This window comes from Lepisosteus platostomus, chromosome 17 (assembly GCF_059453375.1).
Source record: "Lepisosteus platostomus isolate fLepPlt1 chromosome 17, fLepPlt1.hap1, whole genome shotgun sequence".
Taxonomy (NCBI): Eukaryota; Metazoa; Chordata; class Actinopteri; order Semionotiformes; family Lepisosteidae; genus Lepisosteus; species Lepisosteus platostomus.
In genome coordinates this window covers 5,703,602-5,729,189 of record NC_142627.1, presented here as the reverse complement: position 1 = coordinate 5,729,189, position 25,588 = coordinate 5,703,602, and the positions used below count along the sequence as shown (strand labels likewise).

At 45.3% G+C, this 25,588-nt stretch overlaps 5 protein-coding genes and 1 long non-coding RNA gene across 6 annotated transcripts; 3 read left to right on the top strand and 3 right to left on the bottom strand.

Annotated features, from left to right (window-relative positions):
• The first annotated feature begins 222 nt into the window (after positions 1-222).
• On the top strand, positions 223-4,601 carry LOC148645976 (small integral membrane protein 28-like). Its single transcript, XM_088609583.1, has 2 exons — positions 223-850; positions 3,063-4,601. Exons 1-2 carry the CDS (start codon positions 743-745, stop codon positions 3,459-3,461), a joined length of 507 nt encoding a protein of 168 aa, XP_088465709.1. The 5' UTR covers positions 223-742; the 3' UTR covers positions 3,462-4,601.
• cox20 (cytochrome c oxidase assembly factor COX20) lies at positions 4,019-7,812 on the bottom strand. The gene is made up of 4 exons (XM_088609586.1): positions 7,659-7,812; positions 7,037-7,151; positions 6,601-6,664; positions 4,019-5,859 (listed from the first exon to the last, which is right to left on the bottom strand). Exons 1-4 carry the CDS (start codon positions 7,689-7,691, stop codon positions 5,718-5,720), a joined length of 354 nt encoding a protein of 117 aa, XP_088465712.1. The 5' UTR covers positions 7,692-7,812; the 3' UTR covers positions 4,019-5,717.
• Positions 7,813-10,390: 2,578 nt separating this feature from the next.
• On the top strand, positions 10,391-14,597 carry lhb (luteinizing hormone subunit beta). The gene is made up of 3 exons (XM_088609584.1): positions 10,391-10,497; positions 11,528-11,785; positions 14,110-14,597. Exons 2-3 carry the CDS (start codon positions 11,555-11,557, stop codon positions 14,347-14,349), a joined length of 471 nt encoding a protein of 156 aa, XP_088465710.1. The 5' UTR covers positions 10,391-10,497; positions 11,528-11,554; the 3' UTR covers positions 14,350-14,597.
• Positions 12,603-17,639, bottom strand: LOC148645973 (uncharacterized). The gene is made up of 2 exons (XM_088609578.1): positions 17,506-17,639; positions 12,603-16,359 (listed from the first exon to the last, which is right to left on the bottom strand). The coding sequence occupies exons 1-2, from the start codon at positions 17,522-17,524 to the stop codon at positions 14,960-14,962; spliced, it is 1,419 nt and encodes a 472-aa protein (XP_088465704.1). The 5' UTR covers positions 17,525-17,639; the 3' UTR covers positions 12,603-14,959.
• On the top strand, positions 16,775-18,394 carry LOC148645972 (uncharacterized). Its single transcript, XR_015927863.1, has 2 exons — positions 16,775-16,952; positions 17,541-18,394. It is a non-coding gene; the product is annotated as an uncharacterized LOC148645972 (long non-coding RNA).
• Positions 18,078-22,688, bottom strand: LOC148645971 (uncharacterized). Its single transcript, XM_088609581.1, has 5 exons — positions 22,486-22,688; positions 21,589-21,906; positions 20,412-20,478; positions 20,208-20,252; positions 18,078-18,523 (listed from the first exon to the last, which is right to left on the bottom strand). Exons 1-5 carry the CDS (start codon positions 22,646-22,648, stop codon positions 18,454-18,456), a joined length of 663 nt encoding a protein of 220 aa, XP_088465707.1. The 5' UTR covers positions 22,649-22,688; the 3' UTR covers positions 18,078-18,453.
• Positions 22,689-25,588: the final 2,900 nt, after the last annotated feature.

Here is a 25,588-nt window from a genome sequence, read left to right as displayed (position 1 = left end):
CGTTAATGCAAGTCCACAATAGTTACCGGTCTTAAAAAATGGGCCTTTCTGCGAACATGTGAAACCCAACGCAAATTTCCCAAAAAACAGGTTTCAGAACTACGTTGTTCCCTTTGTCTAGCTTGTATTCTCCATGTCTCAAACCTGATCTCATCCAACCCTGCTGAAGCGAAGAGACTCCAGGACTAGGAGCTTGGGATAATACAAAGTCTTCCCCACCCCTTCCCCACTCACAGCTGTGTATTAACTCACAGCAAGGTGTTTCATTCAGCTGCCTGCTGTGCGGAGCTCAATCCACTTGAGGAAATGACAGAAAATACCGAGAGAGCCAGGAGAGGATCAGCACTGGGGAGGGGCTGTGTTTTCCTATTTCATTATCCTCCTTCACTGGAGTCCATGTGCTCCCAGCATCGCGTGCCGAATCCCTGCGCTCAGTCCTTATAAACCAATGCGCGCCCGACTAAAGCAGGGCTCTGGCACCTGCCCTGCTGCCTCTCCCTCTGATACAGGCCAGCTGCAGTAAATCCCAAAGAGACTGCCTTTCACTTGCGAGCCCGGCGCTGTGATTGGCTCAGGGATGGCCGGCGTGTGGGTGTTTATCGCCACCTCCCCTCGCACACGCCAGCACTCTGCTTGAAGCGCTCAGCCGGGGAGCGGGAGGAAATCGGCACCTCTAAAGCTGTCGCCAGGCTCCGAACCCCCACGCCTCTTCGCTGCCCCAGCGCACGCCACACGCCCCAAAATGCGGAGGCTGTTGGAGAGCAGCTGGATGAAGTTCGGACCAGCTGGCAGAGGAACCTATGACTGGGTGACTGGGGCGCCGCCCACTTCCATAGAGAAACAATTACAGGTGAGTTCACCAGGGCCAGCTACTGTATCTGCCAGCACGCAGCAGCAGGACCTGCCAGATGTCTCACACTGTTACAGCTCACTACTAGGAAGGTTCTTAATTTCGACTGAAACGTGAATCGGAACATGGTAAGAATACTTTTGCATATACCTTACCACCTGAAAGACTTTTCAAAAACTACATTAAGATTTAAGAAGATTATTTCAGGAAGTTTAAAAAAGTCATTGATGCTTTTTTCAGTCATTTAATATCCTTAAGCCTTCTTTCTTGCTGTTCTTGCTTTTCTCTCTTTCACCTACACCTGCTCGTTTTTTCCAGCGGTTGACGTGTCAGTACATGAACTCTTCTTCGTGTGTTTTTGATGCTGCGCAATTCAGACAGGCCAGTTGGAGACATCATGGTTTTAGTTTGCTTTGTGACTAACAGACAGCTCATGGCGACAGCTCATCTATAAGACTATTCATGAGAGAGGGGTGTCGCAGGTGCTTTGGTAGGGTGTAAGGATGCTCTTTCAGCATTTCATATTGGCGGTAAGAGCAGACGTTTATCAGGTTTTTGCATCAGGGAGCAATGCCGTGCAAGTGACGATATTAGCATGTTAATTCTGCTGACCAACAAAGAGCATCACTGCATCCCATAAACCGAGTCTTAACTTTGAAACAAAAATTTTGACTCTTGGGTTTATGATTAAAATACAGTGAAGTGTTTCTGTTAAACTATTTATTATCGTTTACATGCTGCTGGACTTTCCCAACAATAAAACACTATATATTAAATATATATAATATAAATATTAAATGAAGAGAGTCAAAATATCGAGAGAGTCAGGAGATCTGCACTGGGAAGATGCTGTGTTTTCCTATTTCATGATCTTTCTGATCTAATTATCCTCCTGATATAAATATATTAAATATAGAAGAACTACTAATGTTTAGGGAAGTCATGCTGTATTCACACTAAATAGACAGACACGGACTCTTTAAAGGACTCAGAAGATTGTAGTAACACAAGAGACTTGTTCTTTACAGATCTGGAACACAGGGTGGTCATTTGTTCAGTTAAGGCAGCTCTGGTCCTTGAGGGCTGATTTTTGTATAAAATAATCTCTGCGTAAATTAAGTCGTCCCAGGTCTTTGAGAAATTAAAGATCCCGACCTCTAAAGCCAGCTGTATGGGGATATGCCAGGAATCTGTAATAATGACACATGTAAAAATATTTCCAGTTGATGTTAACATGTTATGTTGTACCAAAGTCAAGGCAGAGAGAAATTCTGAACTTTGCCTGAAGTTGTATGTTACAGTAGACTTCACCATTGTAACCTGCTGATGCCCTTATATGGCTAAAAGTAAGCACAATCCATTGATGTGTTACACTTACTTTGGGTCCTCTTGAATGCTCTCTGACTGCAGTGTACATTGGGTCTCCTAATGCACGACACAGCCAAAGCTTAAAAGACATCGATTTTTCTCCTCAAAATTAGCCAGCCGACTACTACTGGCAGGTTAGATATGTTACATTCTTAAGATCCAACTTATTCTGTTGACAGTGTTACGGATTTCTTCGGAGCACAAAGACAAAAAGAAAATAAATACTTAATCACTAAGGGCTGGCGGATATTATTTGGCTGAAGCTGCTGTAATAAGAATAAATAAGCAGAGCTTCAATGGTGTTTCTTAAAGAGAATCTGCGTGTGTAGTTCATACCAGGGGCACAGAGCTGGGGCTAGGCAGTGCACAGCCGTTCCAATCCAATCGCATTTAATGACTGAGAAAGAGCATTATATGATTTCTACAGAGGCTGGCAGATGCATCTGTCAGCTATTTTAATTAACTGTTGCTTGCTAATATAATAGTTCTTCTTGAGTGAAAACAGTGCTCATATCAGCAGCTCTAGGATTGTGGGTTGAAATCCCAGCTGGGGCACTGCAGTGGTCAAAGGGACAAATGGCTCATTAAGACAGACACAAACACAAAACACATCTAGAAGCAGGGCCCCAGGGAACCTGCAGGGCCTGACGCTGAAGGTCACACACAACAGTGAGGCTCATAGCCTGGGTGCAGAACCATTTTGCTCCACGTGGCGATTGGCAACACGAACGTGTGCGATTATTTAGAATGGCCTTCTCGCTTTCCTAATCTTTTGAGAAATCCTCCTGTACTAACAGACACTTAAAGAGCACAAAGTTTACTGCATTCTTTTTTTCCCCTACAGAGTTATCACTGGAATGAACTGAACTCAGTCAACGACCCTGAGCCCGAGGCTGTATTCTACATCATCCTCCCCACAGCCTCCCTTCTCTGCATCGGCATCCTGGCTTTCCTGGTGTACAAGAGATACTCCCGCGGCAAACTGAGCTCAGCCAACGTCATCACACTGGACTTCCAGGATGCCGAAAGTAACGCCGAGATCCTCTCCTCCCTGACCTGGGACGCAGAACAGTTTCCCACCCCCAGCTCCGACCTTTCGGACGGCGTTTTCCTGATGGTGTACCTGCCGCCCCCCTACGAGGAGACCCTGACCAAGATCACGCGGGCCGCGAGCTCCTCCAGCTCTCGCGACGCGGACACGGCCAGCCGCGCCAGCGCCGAGGAGGGGGGGGCGACATCCTAGCGGGGGTCTGCTGGAGGGAACCACAGACTTTGAACGACAGGCGCAACGACCAAGGGCCACACCCACCTCTTCGACACCCACCGGACCTGCGTGGCTGCTCAGGCGCTGCGGATTTGGGCCAGGAAAGCTTCTCAACGAGAGATCTGAGAAATCCACAGCTCTGAATTCTCCTGCTTGCTCATTACAAGCCATGTCAAGGAACAGATCTCCTATCTGAAAGCCTTGCAGGCAACTCCAGTTACTTTAGCCTGACCTAGGGGCAAAATACTACTCATGACCAAATTGTGAATTCTTTGCAGGAAGTACTTTTTGATTGTCAGGTCCCTGCATACAACTATTTGAATGACTAGGTCGCTATAAAATGTTATATGCATTAGGTAATTTAGGTTAGTTAAATTAATAGACACACTGCATATATAACATGTAATCAGTAGTAATACTCACACGTCAAATGATTATCTTAGTTCCATAGCTACCCTCAGTATACCAACATAAAGCTTTCCAGTGTTATCACACTCAGAAAGAGAAGTATGTTTTTACAAAGAGACACACTGGTATTCAAGTTTAAATAAACTTTATTATTGTGAGATACTCCTCATTAGGTGTGTGTGTATATATATAGACAAAATCCTCTTCAAAAATCCTTTACAACCACCGGTCACAGGTTCTAACAGCACACAGGTGCAAGGAATCTCTGAAAGGTTACCTGTTGTCCACAGGGCAGCACGTGCTAGACACACCATCAACATAACAGCCCAGGGACTGGTGTGAGCAACACAACTGACCCACCCTGCTGCACAGCAGCACTTAACACAGGAGTCGCTGGCGTACTCGTCACCAGCAGAAAGGTGGAACTAAGATCTAATTACGTGTTAAAAAAGTATGGTATCAAACCACACTGACTGCATCAAAATGACATACAAACTGAAAAGGCTGCCAGCAGAAGGCACTCTTTTGGCTGAGCTTTCTTTCAGTGCTTTGGCTTCTCTCTTCCAGTGCTATTCCTTTTGTATTTATACTGTACTTTAAAAACGATATATGTAATATACTGTCTGTGTGTATGTTCGTTTCTGGTCTATGTTTATATCTACTGTAATATAAATATGGTTTTTAATAAAATAAGATTTTCCTCACTGTAAACCATGTTGCAATGCATCTCCTCTATACTGTAGTATTTCTAACCTCAGCAGTAATGCACAAGCCGTCAGCTCTCCCTGAAGCATGATCTCTGCTGACCTCAGACAGCACAGCTGGGGTCTGATAGAGAGCCAGTGGTGATCCTGCAGCTGTTGAGCTAATAAGTAGCGCTCTTCCTCCTTCACTAGAAATCACAAATCAGCGCCGCACCATGAAGACAGCAGGGTGCTGTTCTGCAGGGGGTCCCAGCTTTCAGGTGAGAACTGTCTGCCAGTACACTCTTACGGCAGTCAGTCACAAGCCACTTTCCAGAGACGTGATCGTGTTAACATTAGGATTCTGAGTTGTTTCTTTCTTTCAAATAAAACGATACAATCGAAAACACAAAAGAATATCTGGACGTATCTCAGCAGTACTGTTTTACGTGCAAAGGAACAAATAATAGGTTTATTCCATGCTGAAAAGAAGAAGAAAGAGAACACAACGTTTCGGCCATGGAGCCTCTTCAGGTGTGAGGGCACTGTTTGGCACTTTGGCAAAAACTGTTTGGCACTTTGGCAAAAACTGTTTGGCACTGTTTTTTACGTGTCAAAGACCTTTTCAGAAGAACAATGTCAATCATGGACAAGAGTGTCACCTAGTGGTAGAATAATATATTCAAATTCTGACTAATTTCCCATGAGGATCTACAGGTACACCACTCTTTCTTTTCCAAAATATGAAGAAGAAATATAAAACATTGGTTATCCTTTCATGTCACCCACTGTCTTTTACAGAACCCCCTGATCTCGTACTACTGAGCAGCAATTTACTGCCACAGGACTTGGATTTATGGTCACAGAATTGTCTTTTTATTTTTAAACATCGCCCTTCAAATTTAGAAGGAAAACACATCACTTAAAACCCGACAATAAAACAGCCCAAAAAAGTTAAGAAATTGTTCCCCTGAAATGGATTTAATACCACATGCTTTGTCTCACGATTGACGTCTGCGGACACAATATAAATAAATTTTGCCGAACATTAGTGGCAGATGGACCTCACGTCTCCATGCGGCTCTTGTGCTTGTTGAGGACCAGGAACTGCTCTCCGGGCAGTGCGAGAGGGGTGGGGGCCAGGTCAGGAGCTGCGCCTGTCCTCGCCGTTCTGCTTCCGGGTCGGGTCCAGGCTCGTGCCTTCGTACATGACCTTGTTCTTCATGCCATCCTGGATGAGCCTCTGCTGTACACGAAGCTTCGCGTTGCTGTACCTGCAGTAGAACCTTCACAGGCCCAGAGCAACAGTCAGCCGCCTCTTTCTAACAGCAGTAATAATACCTGGCCTTAACACTGCTATAATACTTCTCCGTACTTGCAGAGCATGTTCCATCCCAGAATGCTTTAACACAGGAGGTGCACCCAAGTGCTGCTTCCACTTTAGAGGCAGATCAGGTGGAGATGAGAGAAACTTCAGCTCAATTAAAGGAGAATTGTAGGGAGGCCCTGAAACTGGATTTGTTTATAACCCATAAACTGTTATAACAGTTACGACATGCTCAATTAATAACAGTTTAAAGCTAAATTAGTATGTGTAATTAGTATGTAAATGAATATGGATGCGGTGTACAATATGCAAGACTACAATGTGATAATACATCTCGTTAACTGCACACGGTCCAGTATTCATTAAACTGTACACCTCAGCAGCTTGCGACATAGTATATCCTGAATATTTCTGAAACATTCAAAAACCTTTCTTTCCATTACTATCTAAAAAACGATATTCTTTACATTCATTTGTTATTTCAATTACCTGCTTTCACTCATGATATGAATGTGTTTGGACACTGAATTTTACCAGTAATAATAATAATAATAAAAACTTTATTTTATATAGCGCATTTAAAGGTAGTGTCTCAAAAAGAGCTTCACAAAATGACAACAATAAAAATAATAATAACAGTAATACCAAGTCATTGTCAGAAAGGCCCTGGGTTCAAGTGAAACAAAGCACACTCACTCACCAAGATCCCAGAGTTATCAGCATGAAGCCAGCTACGCCAATGTCAAAGGATCTCCTGACTCTGCCTGCAAAGGAAAGCCAAGGAATTTTAAAGGGGGGAAATACCTCAGTAGTATTTTTAGTGCTTGAAACAGGATATGAATCCAATCCAACCAATAAGGAATTTCACCGACATCTTCACGATTTGACAGTATCAAAGCTGAAGTGACTGATGTGCACCGGTGCCTAAAGAGTTCATTGTGGACTGTTGATGGACGGACGGTAACAAACTCGAGCGCCGGGCGCAGGAGTACAGCCTGCAGCTGGAGTTTCTGTTTACTTCACCACTCGGGCTGCTTGTCCACCCGGAAGAAGTAACAGTTTAGCACAGCGCGTTGCTATTCTGAGGAACACGATTCACATCCCGATCAGAAGAAGTAACAGAAGAAAAGGCTTACTTGTTGCTAAAAAGTGGGACAACCCAGAGAAGAGTGAGCCGACTGAGCCATGCAGGACTGCTTCCCGAGCACACGGAGTGTTCTGGATGTCCAGGATCCCCAGGAGCTTGAAGGACTGCCGGGAGAGGGAGGGAACAGTATGGGAATCCTTGGGAATAGCCAGGAGTGAGCTGTGACCGAGACGTTCAGTCTCGGCACCTAACCGTGCACAAATCCCCATCTGCCACCACAGAAAGCATCATAGGATTACTCGGGTTCTCCAATAACAACTCATCAATAAACCATAACAAGCAACAACAAAGTTAGCTAACCCATAACCAGACAGAGGCAGTTGTAATTACTTAATTACTTAGTTTACTGAATCTGCCTAGTATACAGAGTCTGGTAGACATATATTACATCAGGATAATATATATATACGATTACGATAAACATATAGTGGCGCCATTAAGAGAAACGCGCAGTAAAATGGTATTTCAACAATCGTGTAAAAAAAGAAGGTTTAACAGTGGGAAATTAGAAAACACAATTCTACCTTCCTAAGCAAGTTAGCCCTAACCTTGGCAGCTGTTAAATCAAGCTGGCCCTTAAGCATGGGAATTGTCAAAGAATTCAGACTTACTTTTTGTTTTTCTTCCTCTCCCTCACCTGCCATAGTTTTATTTTTCTGCGCGAATTTCTGTTACTTTTCTCTCTTGTCCTCTTTCATAACCTCCACTCACGAATATACCGCAGCGGTCCGTCAGTCAATATCAACCGGGTTTGACGTTATCTGCGGTCATACAGTTCCTCCCTTTTCGATGCTATCGCAAATTCCAACGTATTTAAAGAATCAATGGTTGTTGTTGTTGTTGTTGTTGTTGTTGTTGTTGTTGTTGTTGTTGTTGTTGTTGTTGTTGTTGTTAAAAATAACACATTGGAGTTTTAAGAGTTGCAACTGCAGTATTGTGTGGAATGTTTTGTTCGGAAATCCGACTCTAAAACGCTCTACTCGCCTTCAAAAGGCAGTCAGTCCATTAATCAGTTTGGGGTTTACAGTGTATAGCACTACAATAAAAAACTGCAGATCTTGCAGAACGGCAGATAGCCTTACAGTTTGTTAATGCAGGTGGATGCTGCACATTGGTGGTGGTGGAGGGGAGTCCCCATTACCTGTAAAGCGCTTTGAGTGGAGTGTCCAGAAAAGCGCTATATAACTGTAAGCAATTATTATTATTATTATTATTATTATTATTATTATTATTATTATTATTATTATTATTATTATTATTATTATTTTGAAATAAGCAGGGCAGTGAGCTTCAGATTCTGTGAAGGCATCATCTAAAGAAAGTGGTGTTTAGCAGAGTCAACAAACTCTTAAATGAACAAAAGCGATCCGTCTCCTAGATTGTTTTAAAAATGCTAACAGCACCTTTAACAAACAGAAAAGATTTTTTTCAGAAGCAAACAGTCGTATTTCGAGTTTCATCTTCGCCAGCTTTAACTTTTTTTTTTTTTTCGGTTTAACAACAGTCAGCTAAGGACAGATAACTGCTTCAAGTACAGCGGATGGACAGGTGAGCCTCCGTTGTAACCAGAGGCTGACACACACTGTATCCTGACACACACTGGTGGAACAGACAGACAAGGACAGCACTGAGGATCCACAACAGGAAGGACAGATGCAAAGGACTGACAAACAAATAAAAATAGTGATATTAATAATAACAGTGAGTGTATATACAAGGATTAAATGCCTGACCTTTCCACATTTCTCGGAATAATGACAAAGATGAAGCAGGTAAGTGAATAATTAATCTGGGAGATTATGACAGACCTCATCAGAGGTCATGCATCAGCCCTTCATCACAGGGACCTGAAATCTAGTTGACTTGTGCAAAATACAGTTCAGCCGTGCTGGCTCAGTCCTTGAGGACATCAGATAGCATGTACCCATCCCTCCAGCCTTGAGGCGCAGGATCAGTGGAAAAACCAGCATGTCCTTCCTGAGCACCTCAGCTCCTTCTCATCTTCCTGGAGGTGAAGGCCTTGGACATCGCTGAGGATTACTGAAAGCAACATACAGATTTTAATTTTCTCTTCTTCTAAAACTCTGCATGATGTCAGTTCAAGGAAAAAAGCTGCTAAACTCAATATCATGAAATTTGAGTACCTAACATACGAGTACACATTGTGTATCCACTGGAATAAGAGAGTACCACAAGGCTCCACTTCGGAATTTAACATTAATAAAAGACACCAAAAGAAAAATGATTTCTCCTGTAGGTGCCCAGTAGGCATTCTAAACCGGTCAAAATTACACAAAGACCAGAGCTTTAAGAAGACTTAATGTTGAGAGTAGCAAAGGTAAAGTGTGGCTCAGGAGTTACTCCAGGGAGCCCAGCTGAAATGAAACCCTGAAAAGCAGTAAGACTGTATTTAAATCTGTTCTGTCTGGGTCCAGTCTAGTAGGACCCATTGTAATACTGTAGAAGATAAAGAACCCTGAATTAACAGCAGTGCTTTGCCTGCAATGTCTGAATCAGAGTATTGGGGGTAAATAAACCTTTTAGATAAATGGATACTAGAGAGGTAGAGGAGTGGTGTTTAGTTCTGCTGCCTCACAGCTCTCGGGTCCTGGTTTGATTCTGGATTGGAGCACCTCCACCAGGTGATTCCGAAGACAGGCCGGCTGGCTTCACTGTGTCCGAACCATGTCTGTGTGCGCTGGTGTCCAGAGGCAGACAGGCACCCTGCTCCTCTTCATGGCCCCAGTGCACTGGGTCAGGACTCTAGGCCGCTGGGACCCTTACTAGGAATAAGCGACGTTCTGATGTGGATGCACCATAATCCCATCAAGCTTTGTGATGTGGATGTATCGGAATGGAAGCATATTCATTTTTATTTGCTGGTGGAAATAAAAAAAATCACAGACCTCATTCTTTGTGATTTTTAAAAACAATTTAGCTTGTATTTTTTTAGTAGGACAACTGTTCTTTTCCAAGTTTATGCTTTCTAGTTCCAAAAAAAAACACAATAAAAGCAGCTTTTATGCACAGTCGCATTATTGCATCTTAAGCACAATTGTAATATTAGTAGAATACAAAGGACAAAAAACCCGAATCAAAATCCTACATTTAGTTACTTCCTGAATGTACAACACATGTACAAAATGGTTCATTTTATTATGAGATATACTTTATCTTTATTTATTCCAAGGGATGGGTTTTTTCTTACAAGGTCCCTAAATAAAAATAGACAAGCATTGTTCAGGAATCAAGAACACTATCGAGTCAAAGTGCTTTTTAATAATCCACTCCAGGATTAGTGCTACGTTCAGAGCAACCAGCAAAGACTAGTGAGTGGGCTGAGCTCTACTGCCATGGCATCGCACTGCTGCGCTATAAAAGCCCGCTGTGATCGGTATAGACCAATACTTCACCGAAACCTGCTGAGCCGAAACTGAAGAGTCAAGTCAGGTAGGTCAGAACTTTTATTAAAGTCCATCGCAGTGCAACCCAGAGGAACATCCAGCTGAGCTGCATGATGGACAGCTCTTTGTACTTGTATATTTTTAGGGTTAATATTCCAGGTGTAATTACCTGTAATTAAGACATTTGCAAGAACATTTGTAAGAACAGCACTCAGCTGTATTAATGAGTCATCAGGTGGTCAAAGGATTAGAATAAAACTAAAAGTGTCTAAACAAGGTAGCTCTTTGTACTTTATTAAACAGAAAACCAAGCCCTGTTGAGAGCTACTGCAGTAACGGTCTGGGGCATATTTTAATCCCCTCTCACTATATGTTGTCAGAATCATTTTATAAGTTTTGTTAATTTACCTTGACAACAATATCAAAGTTGTCAGATATTCATTTTGGATCACTTGCATAAGGAATATGATGCCTCAATACATTGTGGTTGTTTAACTGCCAATTGCCATCTGATTATAACAGTATGCACTATTAATAAGTGAAATGAAAGCAACGATTTAAAAAATATATCCCATTAGGCATTCTGAGCAATGTCCCATCTGAACTTCAGTAATGTTGATGCTTGTAACAGTGTTAACACAAGTACCTCAGGATTAGTCTGCAATTGCTAACATAACACTCATTTACATTGTGACGCTAAACATAATAGGGAGCACCGAGCCTGAAAGAAGATGTGCAGTCACCCCTCAGAACAGTTCTGAATTCTCCTGCAGCAGGGTGTGCACTGAAACATACAGGTCATTTAAAAAATAATAGAGTAAAATGTGCAATTTATGATTACAGGACTTTAATATATGTAGAGGTAATAAAGTTTAATTATTTTACAAAGTTTGGTGACCAGGTAAATCCATGCAACCTGTATTTATTATTCTAAGGGAAGACCAGATTCCTTGAATAAAAATGGTGTTGGGCTTAGAAATTCTGATTTAAGGACTGCTGAAACATCCAATCTTTCGGAGAAGCGAAATGACAATCTTATGGAAATATTCAGTGATTGTGTTTTAAAATGACCACAGTTCAGGTGGAAAGAAAGTTCCACTCGTATGAAACCGCAAGAAACGAACGAACCCTCTGCTGCTCCCAGAAGGATGAGGGCTTTCCCAGCATGCATCGCGCTCCTGGGGCTGGGCCTGTGTGGCCTCCCGAGCCCAGCCGCCACCTCCCCCCTCCGCTCCTGCGAGCCCGTGAACGAGACCGTCTCCGTGGAGAAAGACGGCTGCCCGCAGTGCCTGGTGTTTCGGACCTCCATCTGCAGCGGCCACTGCCTCACCAAGGTAGCGTCTCGCCTTCCTGAGTGCCGCAGGCGCGTTCGCCTGACGTGACCCCAGTCCCTACTGGACTCCATCTCAGGAAGCTCCCGCATGACAGTTCCTGACTTTGACCTATTTTTGTAGCTATTCTAAATTCCCAGAGAGATGCTTGATATACAGTAAGAGAAGATCACTTTATCGGCCATATACAATTTCTTGTATTAGGAATTTGTCTTTTCCCATACCCCATCTTGCTCTCCTTGAGAGACACAGACAAGGAGAGAAGCTGGGGGTCAGAGTGCAGGGTCAGCCATTTATACGGCGCCCCTGGAGCAGTTGGGGTGAAGGGCCTTGCTCAGGGGCCCGACGGAGTAGGATTCCTCTGCCGGCAGCAGGATTCGAACCGGCAACCTTCCAGCCACAGGCGCCACAGTGCCACCACTCCACCCCAAACATTTTATATATATGAAATGTATTGCTAATAACTGTTCAAGCAACTGAACATTCATTAACAAGGACTAATTAAGCACATCAAGATTTTAATTAAGGCTCCAGTATCTGGGTGTTCTTCCCCCTAGACCGGATTTTCCAACCAATGCCACCAGTGATGACCATAGATGTGTTTTGGATGAGGCCAAACCAACGCCCTGATTACTCGGTCATTGCAGATCCCAAGGCATGGTTCTGGTTACATTTCTCTAGAATATAGTACAACACAATGCCTCACTCCTCCCCCCGATCTGCTGTTCAGACCTCACCTGGTGTCACCCAGGTGGGGCTGCACTACAGCGGGGGATGAAATGGGTTCCCTCCTACATGTGAAGCACTCTGGGATACAAAACACAATTGCGTGGAATTTATTAGCAATCTTGTTATTATTAATTGACAGAAGGCTCATACATGACAAAAACCGACAGAAAGGAGGGTTCTCAGGCACAAGGGGTGACAGACTGATCTGGACAAACGATGTGAGGAAGTACGCTGTCACAGCGCAGGCAGCTGAACGAGTCTGTCATCCGGAACAATTTGAATAGATTCTTGAGTGAAAACAGCACTGTGACAGTAAATGGAACATGAGAGATTGTCTATTATTCATTTTGATGATGCTTGCATCGTCAAACACAGGAAACGTAAGCTTGTTTTTAACATGTTGAAAAGTAAACTTTACAATAAAATAATAATAATTTTATTAATGAGCGCTTTTCAAAACACCCGCCACACATAGTACACATAGCAAAAGTAAAAGAGAAAAAGGTACGGCAAATTGACCCAGTGAAATCAACATGAAAAGTAAATGATACGAACCTCAAAGCCTACAGTAAAAAGATGTACAAGGAAATTTCCTTATTTATACTTATAACATGGAGTTTCACAAGAGAAGGCTCTACCACCCACTGTGTGGAGCCTGCTTTGCACCCATGTTAGAAGACAGGACACCGGTGTCTTATGCACGAGCAGGAGAGCTTCAAAGTCAATTCTGAATTTTACAGGCAGCCAGTGCAATTTACAGAGGATGGGAGTAATCTGCTGATGCAGAGTACTTCCAGTTAGCATGAGCTTCGGTATTCTGGAAATACTGAAGCCCGTTTCATACCTGTGAGGATACCTCAGTTAGTAAGGCATTGCAGCAGTTAAATCGTGACAAAATAAAAGACTTTATCAATATTTCAACATCAGAACAATGTTGTGCAGGTGGAAAAAATACAACCTTGTGATCTTCAAATGACACAAGGTCAGAAGTAAAACCAAGGCTTCTTCCATCAAGGTCTGATTTCAATACCTTTGACAACAACAGCAAACTCAGCAGCTTTGCAAAGGCAGGGTAAGAGCAGAAGCTCGGTCTTGTCTCAGGTAAGTGTAAGAAGGTTCAGTCTGCATGCAAGAAGCTAACTGTGAGTGAGGTCTCATTGTAGCTATGAATTCAGTCACATAAGCAGCATGAACAGCAGTAGAAATTCATACCTGGCAGAACAAAAGGCAACATCCATGTCATGACTGCAGGCGAGGTCAGCATTCATGTATTTTGGGGAAGATTGTGTCATTGCAATTTTGAGATGCTCGGGGTAAAGCTTAAATCTAAAGGCCACACATATGCAGTGTTATCAAAGCGTGGTTCCAAAACTGCATCTCTAACTCAAACTTGGCATGGGATCTGAATACGGAATTTTCTAAAACCTCAATATTATGACCCTTTCTAACTACAGGAGACCTGGCTGTTGTCTGCAACCAGTGTGAAACTTGTTTTTCCACCAGAAAAGAAATCAACATCACAACCACACGGCGGGTTTATAAAGGCCTGTCCCGATTCGCGTGGGTACACTCATGATCCTCACCTGCCTGCCTTCCAGGAGCCCGTCTACAAGAGCCCCCTGGCCATGATCTACCAGCACGTCTGCACGTACCGGGACGTCAAGTACGAGACCATCCGGCTGCCGGGCTGCGCCCCTGGCGTGGACCCCCACGTGACCTACCCGGTGGCCCTGAGCTGCGACTGCAGCCTGTGCACGATGGACACATCCGACTGCACCATCGAGAGCCTGAGCCCCGACTTCTGCATGAGCCAGCGAGCGAGCCTCCCCGCCTACTGAGGCAGACGGACGCCCACGCCCACAGGTGGGATCCCCGCACAGCCCGGCCTCTCCTGTATCCTTCCCCGGCGATCTCCTTGACAACACAAACACGCAGTCACAGATCGGATCGATTCACCACCAGCATCCATTCGAGTTAGATGGGCCAAACAGCCTCTTGTCACTTGTAACCTTTCCTTCTGTCTTACTGATGTCAGCAGACCCTCTGCCTTGCTAATCAATGTGAATAAAAACAGTTTCAAAACGTTTCTAGACTTGCATTTCAGCCTCGTGTCTTTCCAGTGGTTCTTTGTGTCGTTTCACGAGTCACTACATGTCCAGTGTATCAATTAAAACATCACCCATTTGATTCATTCAGCTTTGTAAATCAACAAAGACACTGTTTTAAAAAGCCACCCGAGTTCTGCTGCTTGGCTGGGACACTTCCAGCCCCGCTAACAAGATGCGTTCGAACGGCCTGGACCGAAGGAGCCTTCCCCGTTATTTCACAGGCCCCCCAAGCGGGGCTGATGAGGACAGGACTTCCAGCGGGTGTCCAGCTCAGAACATCGAGGAGAAAACAACCGACATGCGAGGGAGACCCGTGACTCGTGTCTCTCGGTGGGGGGGCTCAGCTCGCAGCCTGCCCCGCGGCGTGCTGGCCCTTGAAGTGTCTCCTCAGGTCCCCCAGGATGTTGAAGGTCCGCCCGCACTCCTTGCAGATGTAGGGCCTCTCCCCGGAGTGGGCGGCCCGCTGGTGCTGCCTCAGGCCCCCGTTCTGGGTGAAGCTCTTGGGGCAGTGGGGGCAGCGGTAGGGCCTCTCGCCGCTGTGCACCCGCAGATGCTTCTTCAGGTCGCTCAGCAGGCGGAAGCGCTTGGGGCACTCGCCGCAGGGGTGCGGCCGCTGGTCGGAGTGGATGAGCTCGTGCTGCCGCAGGTGGCCCAGCTGGGAGAAGCTCTTGCCGCAGTGGGCGCACTCGAAGGGCGTCTCGCCCGTGTGCGTGCGCCGGTGCTGCTTCAGCGTCTCCAGCCAGCAGAAGCTCTTCCCGCACTCGCCGCAGGCGTAGGGCTTCTCGCCCGTGTGCACGCGCCGGTGCTTCTTCAGGTCGCTCAGCTGCCGGAAGGTCTTGCCGCAGTCCGGGCAGCCGTGGGGCTTCGCCTCGGGGCTGTGGGCGTTCTTCTGGTGCCGCCTCAGGTTGGTGGGGTGCGGGAAGACGGCGGCGCACTCCCCGCAAGGGTACTCCCTGCCGCCGTGCCGGGCCTCCAGGTGCTCCTTCAGCTGGCCGCGCTGGCCGAAGGCCTCCCCGCAGGCCTCGCACGCGTAGCGCTTCTCCTCGTGCACCTTCTGGTGCTTCTGCAGGGTGCCCAGCTGGCTGAAGGTCTTGGGGCAGCGGGCGCAGGAGTAGGGCTTCTCCCCCGTGTGCCTGCGGCGGTGCGCGGTGAGGTCTCCGGAGCGGGCGAAGGCCCGGCCGCAGACGGGGCAGCAGTAGGGCTTCTCCCCGGTGTGGGTGCGCCTGTGGACGGCCAGCGCCCCCGACCGCAGGTACTCCTTGCCGCAGTCCTGGCAGGGGTGCGTCCGGCGCGCGGCCCGCGGCTCAGCCTCCGACCCCCGGCCCTCCCCGCCGGGCTCGGGGGCGTCCCCCCTCTCTTCCTCCTTGACGAGGACGAGCCTCAGGTCCGAGACGTTCTCCGCGGCGTCCGAGGACTCGGCCCCAGAATCCGAGTCGTCGCCCGGCTCCCCCTCGGACACGGACACACCGAGCTCGGCCTCAGCCGGGCCGCTTGACCCCGAATCTCCCCGCGGCGTCTCGGCCCGCCCCCTGCCGCCCGTGATCGGCAGGCGGTCGGGAGCCGCGGCCGGCTCAGGGTGCCACCGATCCGTCACGGTGCCGTTCCACCCCAGTTCCTCCGGCTCCGGCGCCTCCTGTTTCACAGACACGGGCGTGCCGTTCGGCTGCTGGCCCGGTTCTTTACAGCCAGCAGGCCCAATACTATCCAAACGTCCAGCCTCCTCCTTACTCCTCTGCTCTCCTACAAAGAAAAACAAGCCATTCACACTACAAGAACCACCACAGGCACAAAGACTGCTTATAAGAATAGATCATTCTCATCACCTCCAGGAAACTGCCCCAGTCACCACGAAGCGTGAATCACAGGAGAGAAAACACCTGCACACGCTGCAAGAGACAGAACCACAAACAAGGCGCAGAGCCTGATCACATCTAGGCACACCTCTGCTGCCTCACAACACATACTGAGGTTTAGCTAAAAATCACAGGCAGGTCCGTGAAAGGGCAGAAGCACGCCATGGCGATCAAGAATTACACACCCTGCACCTCGCATTAGCTCAAGAGAGCCGCCGTTCAAACTCACGACTCCCGGCTCCCGGCTCTGGCTAGCCGGAGGGTTACAGGTGTAACCGAAGGCTGTGGTGCCAAAACAGCGAATGGGCATGCGGTTAAAACCGCCCATTGCGATACAGTCCCTGTGAGCTTCTGCTGCGGCGACCTGTCTCTGATCTGTAGGATCTGGCGTGCCCAGGGAATATCGTTTCTAGGTGCCATCTTCCACAGGATGGCACTTCGCACACGATTGAAGCGCTTGGACTGGCAGGGGGATTACGGGTAATACTCTCTAATGCTCCGACTGTTTCACACTCAAAACAACCTGGATTAAAACAATAGCTGCCAGTACTCGGCGAGGCAGCGGTGATTCACCTCAATCAAAACTGTGCGAAAGCGCTGTTGCTTTAGGTCCTGTGTCTGTCCGTCGGCACATCTGCTACCATGCAGTAATCGAACAGACTTTGGAGCACAAATGAAAAGTATTCAGTATATTTGCGAGTCAAACGTAAAACCTGAATAGGTCCAATCCACTGTGTCTATTTTAAGAAAACGAGTTACTGATTTCGGACAAAAGCGCATTATGTGTGTATTTTTGTGGGGGGCATTACAAAATCGTAATCCGAACATTTCTGATTTATGGCTCAAAAAAAGTGTGCAATTCATGACAACAGAACACAACACCGATGCATTCTTCACCCTTTGCCGAACCGAACCTAAACGGTACAAACAGGGTCGACGGCACTACGTTCGGTTCGGGTAAAACCATCTCTTTTTTTTCCCCCCCAATTAGCGCCGCGACATGAATGATCTGGTTTTAATATCATTTACTCACCCTCTTTTAATCCGTTCATGTTCCGCCGGCCTCAGGAAACAGCAACAAAGATGCGGGCGACTTCAGACACGGCCCGCCCCTCCGGATTTCCATTGGCTGGGCCGGCCAGGCCGGGACGCTCTTGTACTTCCTCCGCCCGGGGGAAACGCACGGAGGTCCGGGATCGGTCCGCGACACTGACCCCTGCAGAGGTGCGCTGTGGCCCCGCTCGCTTGGCTTTTCCCGGCCCAGGCTGGCGCCGCTCCCTTGTAGGCACCCGGCCGCCGAGTAACCGACGCATCACAACAGATTACGGTTTTGACTGACGGCGCTCTGCGCTTTTTCGCTTTTGACCTGTTCGTCTTTCTCTTTTCAACAAGTTTCTAATGTCCAAGGTTACAAAGTACAAGGTTACGTAAATCTAAAAACAAAAATACAAAATGTGTACACACCCTTTTCAGGCGATTTTACCTTCAGTCTGTTTTTTGCTCATTCCCAAGAAAAAAACCCCGATTAATCTCTCCCCCCCCCCCCCAGAAAAAAAGAAGAAAATTCCATCTTTTGAGAATTAAAAAAAATTCAGACAACTGGTGTAATGTTTAAACATAATGTTTATTGAAAGAAATAGAAAAGTCCCATCAAAGGCTATAGCAGAAAGGCTTGAAGCTGTCACTTTATAATGAAACACGGAACAGACCTGATTTGAACACAATGGAAGGAGGTGATTAAGTGAGGTAAAAGCAGTTGGAAATGATGGCTTCTCCGTCCGTCTTCTCTTCAGGGCAAAAAGGTGACAAACCACCCTCAGATCAATGGTGACGCGACATATTAATGGTTTTCATTGAGTGTGATACTTTCATAACATAGTGACAGCATTTGCCCAGACATAATAAGTATGGTTAGAGATAAAGATGGACGCTACTGATTCTCTCTGTATTTCTACGGGTCCTCTCTGCTTGGAGGGCTGACTTAACAGCCGGCGAAATAGACAGCCGGGTCCTTAGTAAGGCAGTCACTTTCGCTGAACATCGACTCCATCCTGGAAGAGAAAAACATCCGTGTACAGGTGTGTTTCCAGCTGGAATTTGTTGCTGTGTTTTTTTTTTTACTTCCATGGCCACCTGTATGACAGAAGTACGGTGCTTGGCTTGTATTCAAAACTCTAACATGAAGAGATGCGTAAATACTTGTAAACGTAAATGACAGTGTGTGCAAAGGGGTTTTGTTCCTACAGAGTAGAAGCCAGGAGCCATCAGGGGGTGAATTTACTGTTTATGGTTGATTAACAGTTGGCTCTAACTCCAGTCCCATAGAACAAAGCATCTGAGCAGAAAACAAAGTGATAAAGCATTTCTATGGTGGCTTTTGAAAGAGTCCCGAAAGGACCTGAAGGTAATTATAAATAAAACTGCCACTGTTCAGCTCTGTATCCACCCCAAACCCCAACCATGAACAATCTCCAAAGGTACAGTATGTTACTGAATTAGGTTTGCTTCGTAAAAGTGAGGTGATCAATATTTGGATGTTACTGTAAGATTACTGTAACATTCTTCGATTAGCAAGTTTGAATAAAGACCATGCTTTCTCACACTCTGCAGTGAAATAAGCTGACGTGATCTGGTGTCATTGGTACAAATTGCTGGAAAAAGTATTTGCTCTCTTATTCACAAATTAAAAGCTATTCACTAATTAGGGAGTAACACTACATGTATATTATGTGCATTAACAATTCATTCACAACCTCCACTAGTGTTTTCTGTTACTAAAACAGCTTACTTAAGGTGAAAATAAATCTAGTCATTTAGAGATTTTTTATTCACATTGAACAGAACCTTTGAAAATGTTAGCACAATGGCTTAGGGAAAACGAGAGGTGAGCAGTCAATCTCGTTGCTGTCACTGCTAATTGATCCCACTTTCCAACCAAATTTAATTGACTCACTATCAGGTGTTGCTTGATATTTACACCATTTGTTCTTCTCCATACATCCATATACTGTACATGTAACTAAAAAACTATTTTCTATAATAGACATTACAGGTCTATCAATTAATTATTAGTTTAAAACAAAATGCCTGTAATGATAGTAGTCACTATAATGCTTCCACACAAAGAAGGGAAATGATTAAATGAGACAAGCAGAACAATGCAAAATGCCACCAACATGTGCACAACACTGGATGTGAGATTATAAGGGAAAGCCACGCTGTTTTCTCAGTGGGCCAGATCCTTCCAGATGGGTCTAATGAAGTGTTATGAGCAGTGCCGGATTTCCCATTAGGCACTGCTGGCACAGTGCCTAGGGCCTACAATATTTTTAGGGCCAATGAAGGAGGGAAACATTAGTGACTGACAAAAAACGAGCTGAAACAACATGCTTGTGATCGACTCTAGGAGCTCCAAATCAATATTCATACGCTCTCTAGTGGCTGTTCTAGAAACTAGAAGTATCAAAGTGATGGTCGCTCGACTCCCCTCCATCAATCACGTGGTTCAGCATTAGAATAGTTTAAAGTGCATCATGTCAATCGACGTCATTCAATTGGCCTTTACCCCTCGTTTTGCACATTTCAGAGTGAAAGTGTCTAGGGCCTACGAACACCAAAATCCGGCCCTGGAGGACAAATCAGTACACTGTTACTGTTACTGTTAAAATTCAGGAGAGTTCACTCTTGACAAGACTGTTTTCTAAAGTTTCCTGCTATTGTTGCATGTTCACTTACATTGTCTGCATAGTCTTCATGGCCTCGGGAGTATTAGGTAGTTTCCTAAATAAAATTAAAAAAAAAACAATTTACCGTGGTGATCTTGTTTGCAAATATACATGCAGTAACCTCTTATCATTCACAGCATGCAATATTAACACCAGTCTGTGCTAGCTTGCCTGCTTCACTCAATCTTGACCTTTGACCCCTTCTGATACTTACTGCTTCATCAGCGTAATGAGCGTCTTCGTGCAAGTGATGTCGTCGGTGATGTCATCATCAATCAGCTCTGAAAACAGAATAAGTATTGCTGTAGCATTAAACGGGCGCGACATGAAGGGTAAACAAGTGGTGTCAGATACTTGCAAAGAACCTTCCACACTCTTGTCCTGAAACTGGAAGCTTGATGATATCCAAGTTCAAGTTTAAAGGCTGTAATTGAGCATCATAAATTCGGGCTTAAGTGTCTGTAAGATCTTGGTTTATTTCTAATGAAACCTTTTCTCTTTTATTTTTCTTTGTATCATAGATGGAAGCTTCAGGGATAGATTTTCTCATTTACTGATTATGTGGACTTTATCTGAAGTCTCGTGAACTAAGTTCTGTTTGACACAGTGGACTGTGCACTGTGGACACACAATATGTACAAAGTGGACTCTTGTACATATTGTGTGGTGAGGAAGATAACTCTCAAGGACTGGAGGATATGGACAATCTTTATTCATTGCAGCTGTTGCAGAGCAGCATGATGGACTTTCATCTGAAAGACTGTTTTTATATATCTTGTATATAACACCATAATAATCTCAAAATCGTTATAGTCATAACAGTTGTAATCTCAAACCTGCACTTTCTGCGTAGCCTAGTAGTGATACGAAACACTGATGACATCACATCTGTGAAACGTTGTTTGTGTTTCTTTTATTAACAATATATCCTTGTAATTCCGACACACCCTGTAGACTGCAGGCAGCCACAAACTGTTAAAGAAAACAGTACGTTTTTAGAAAGGCAAGAATGGAAAGTCATCCAGTTGCTGGATGAGGGGGGGCTGTGAGAATGAAGTGAGCTCAGCCAGGGAAACTGACAGAGAGAGAAAAAGAGAGAAACGTTTTCTTCCTCCTCTGCTACTCTGCCTTGAGTTCAGCTGAAATAAGGGCCTAATGATGGTTTTACCTCTGTAGCCTGGACTCGGACTCTCTTCCCAGTCTCCCGAAGAGGGGAACCGCCTCCCACCTGCCTTCACCCCGCTTAGGCATCACTGGGAGATATAACTGCCCAGCAGCAGCTGCCACACCTGGAACTTGCAATGCATTGCAGCCTCCACAGCAGCAGCAGAGCTGCAGCACGTGTCAGGTCACCCTGAAAGGCACAGCTGGGGGACCGAAGTGCTACTTACTGTTGCAGTCCATGCTGCACACGTTGTGCGAGGGAGTGATTCCGTCGCTGCAGGCAAAACGGTTGCTGAGCTGGAAGATCCCGAACAGGTCCCCTAAATTGATGGAGTTTCCGGGGGGTGGATTGGGGGGCCCGTTAGGGCTGCCGGGTCGGGGTCCGGCCGGCAGCCCGCCTGGCGCTGACTGGTTCTGCCTGCTGCCGTCCCCTAGTCCTCCGCCCAGGCCCACCAGCTTCAGCACCTCGGGAGGCAGGGTCAGGGTCTTGGAGGGGTTGACACGGGTGGTGTCGAAGCCGGTGGTCTTCTCCACCTTGCAGATAGCTGTGAAGTGAAGGAATCGGGAGGCAGAGAGTTCTGCATCAGAGCCTTCAGCTTCAGACACATGGCTGGGCCTGACTGCTGCTTCAGTGCCAGTGCTTGGTAAATGGTTTGAAAGTTTGCAATAGTGAATCAGCTGTTTTGAGTTGACTTTCTTCTGAATTTTATAGAAATGTATCTTTTCTTTTATCTTCATTTTCACTGTGCCATCCTATGGTTTTAATGTAGCTTCATAATGTTTTTAAAGATACCAAGAGTTGTCCAAGTAGATATTTATTAAAGCAGTACATTCAGCTCTTGAACATGTTTTTTTTTACTGAATCTTCTCTTTTAAAAATAATTGCAACAGTATTTGATTATTCTGAGGCTCTGCAATCACACTTTAATCTGGACTCCTAAGTAAAGCAAAGTTCATTTGTGGAAGTTTTCTGGCTACACTAACTTATCAACCTTTCTCTTGTAGAACCACTTATATTCAGTTTTCAGTTCATGCATTGGGATCATTGCATGCTGAATTGGTTTGCTTCTGTTTTAAATAGCTTGGGAGCCCCCAGTGTAGGTTAAGAGACAAACAAACCCTACCTTTTGCCATGATCTCCTCGATGTTGGGCATGGTCTTGGGCATTTCAGGCTTCATCCTCTGCAGGAGTTCACACTTGGTGAAAACCTTGGCGTCGGTGGTGGGTGACATGAGCGTCACAGCAGCTAGGAGGGCCAGTGCCACTGCGCCAGAGAGAGACTTCATCTTGCAGCCTTGTTGTCTTCCTGTGGATTGATACAGCGCTGTCACTTGTGACCCTTAATATACTCTCAGACCCCCTGGCATGCACCTCCCCATAGAGCCAGCCCACAAGATCAAGTTCCTTTGGGCATCTTTCAATGGGAGGGATAACAGTTGAAGGGTATAATTTAGTGTATTTGAGCAGGTGAAAAGGTAAATACCTGTAATTACACCAGATCTCTTTCCAGTGTATTGTAAGCCCCTCGGAACATGGCATTGCCTAACAGTTCATGCAAGTCTATAATATCGGGAATGAGCATAAAGTACTGGACTGACGTCACCTTCTGGAAATCTGAGATCAGCGCAAGAGAACAGCTATTCTTATCCAGGAGTTTGAGGCCAAAACAAGCAGTTTTGTGTGCGATCTTGCACAGTGTTCATGGTCATCCAAGCTGGGTTTCGTAACGGTTGCAGAAGTGATGTTATTTAGGAATTTTTGCATGACAAGGAGTGTGCAAAAGGTAATGTGAAGAAATGTACATTTCTGTTCATGGCAAAGGTGAAGTGCACAGTGTTATTATGAAATCTGATGATCTTAATTCTCAATTGTCATCAGTGTTCTGAGGGTTTAACAATAGGAAACTAAACCTATTTATTTCACCAATAGATCTTTCTGAAGACAAAGCAAACGATAAAGACATATAGGAGAAAGGTCTGAACTATGGGTTCCTCTCTCACGGAAGGTTCTGAAAACCTTTTTTCAGACCTCTTCCATTTGAAATAATGATCAGGTCTGTTCAAGGTGAAGTTAAGTGAGGCTGTAGAATGTGGCTCACGAAACACAGCTTAAACCTCCCCACACCGGTCATCATGAAATGAACTTCACCAGAGACATCAGAAGACAGGTAGGAGAAATACTTCCAAACCTATACTGCAGTTATTTTTTTATTTTAATGACAGACAGGAAAGATACAGGTTTTCATTATTATCATTTTTATTTTTTGCCAAAATTATAATATCTGTCATTCCAGAACAGCTATGAAATGTCAACCACAAATGCTATGATCAGTTGGTTCATTGTGTTGTTAATTTGTCACCTACCCTGCGCCCGAGAAACTATCTTAATCAACATCAATTTATCAATAGCTGCGGGCTGCAGTGTGAGACACTTTCAGAATCTGTTTTGAAATGGTCATCCAAAACTGATCAGTGTTTACCGCTTGTGGTGATTTTAATTAATAATTCTTGTTCTACTTCAGTTGATCATTTAGAATCCGTCCCTCCTGAAAATAAAACACACACACATTTTGCGATTGAACGGGTAAAGTCCACAGCTGCCAAACTGAAAATAGCATCAACAGCCGAGGGATCCGCACTGATAATCTAGAATTCATACCTTGATGTTATTTAGGAATTTTTGATACCCTTATTTTTTACTTTACCCTTATTTTTTACTGCCTTTTAAAATGTCTTTCCAGGATTTTTGTATATTTTAATAATAAATAATCCTTTCACTTTTCTGGACACTCCACTCAAAGCACCAGTGTGCAGTCCCACCAGAGTGCGCCAGTACACCCCCCACACACACCAGCTCTGTGAGGAGGAGAGCAGAGTGATGAAGCCAGTTCAGAGATGGGGATTATTAGGAGGTCATGATTGGTAAGGGCCAGGGGGAAATTTGGCCAGGACGCCGGGGTTACACCCCTACTCTTTTCAAGAAACACTGGGAATATTTGAAGACCACAGAGAGCCAGGACCTCGGTTTTATGACTCATCTGAAGGATGGCGCCGTTTTACAGTATAGTGTCCCCGTCACTGTACTAGGGTATTAGGACCCACATGGACCCCAGGGTGAGCACCCCTTACAGGTCCCACTAGCACCAGCAACCTTAGCTTTTCCCAGGAGGTCTCCCATCTAGGTACTAACCAGGCTCACACCTGCTGAGATTCAGTTGGCTGCCAGTTGTGAGTTGCAGGGTGGTATAGATGCTGGCTATATTTTAGTCCCTGCAGTTGTTTATGTTCCTTACTGAAAATATTGGTGTTTTAGCTTTTGCATGTAGAACACAGCTCTCAGACACTGAATAAAAACTTTTAAAATGCTTTCTCCAACAGTACCCAGCACTCAACGATCTGTGAGGAGGATTTGTGCTATTGCAAGGAGCAAATATTTCACTAGATGGCACTGTAAAGCTACCTGTGACTTGTGACAAATATGAGACTCATTTTAATTAACATGCTTTTTTCCTTTTATAAAGACTGTGTACATTAACTTTTGTCCATGACACTTTTAAAGCTCACTACCTACCTCTATAATATTGTTAAACTAGGAGATTGATTATGGTGGGAAAACAAGGCCTCCAAAACAAAATATAAATAATAATAAAATTAAACTTTATTTTATATAGTGCCTTTAAAGGTTGCTTCTCAAAGCGCTTTAGAGAAAGGCAACAGCAACAACAACAATTAAAAACATACACAAGATAAACACAATGAGAATGTGTAGATGTGTAGAGGGGTAAAGAACAGAACCAGTTCAGTAAAGGCTCTTCTAAAGAAGAAGGTTTTGAGTCTGGATTTGAAGGAGTTTAGAGAAGGTGACTCTCTGATATCCTTGGGGAGGAAGTTCCAGAGCTTGGGGGCATAACAGGAGAAGGCCCTGTCACCCCTAGAGTGTAGACAGGCTTGTTAGGAGTTTGTTCAATGTGGATTTAGATACCCAGCGAGTAGAGCATTACAGTAGAGCACCAGCAGCCATATCACTCTGCAACTCACAGCTGGCAGCCCACTGGAGCTCAGCAGGTGTGAGCCTGGTCAGTACCTGGATGGGAGACCTCCTGGGAAAAACTAAGGATGCTGCTGGAAGAGCTCACCCTGCGGTCTGTGTGGGTCCTCATGCCTCATGTATAGTGATGGGGACACTATACTGTAAAAAAGGCACCATCCTTCGGATGAGATGTAAAA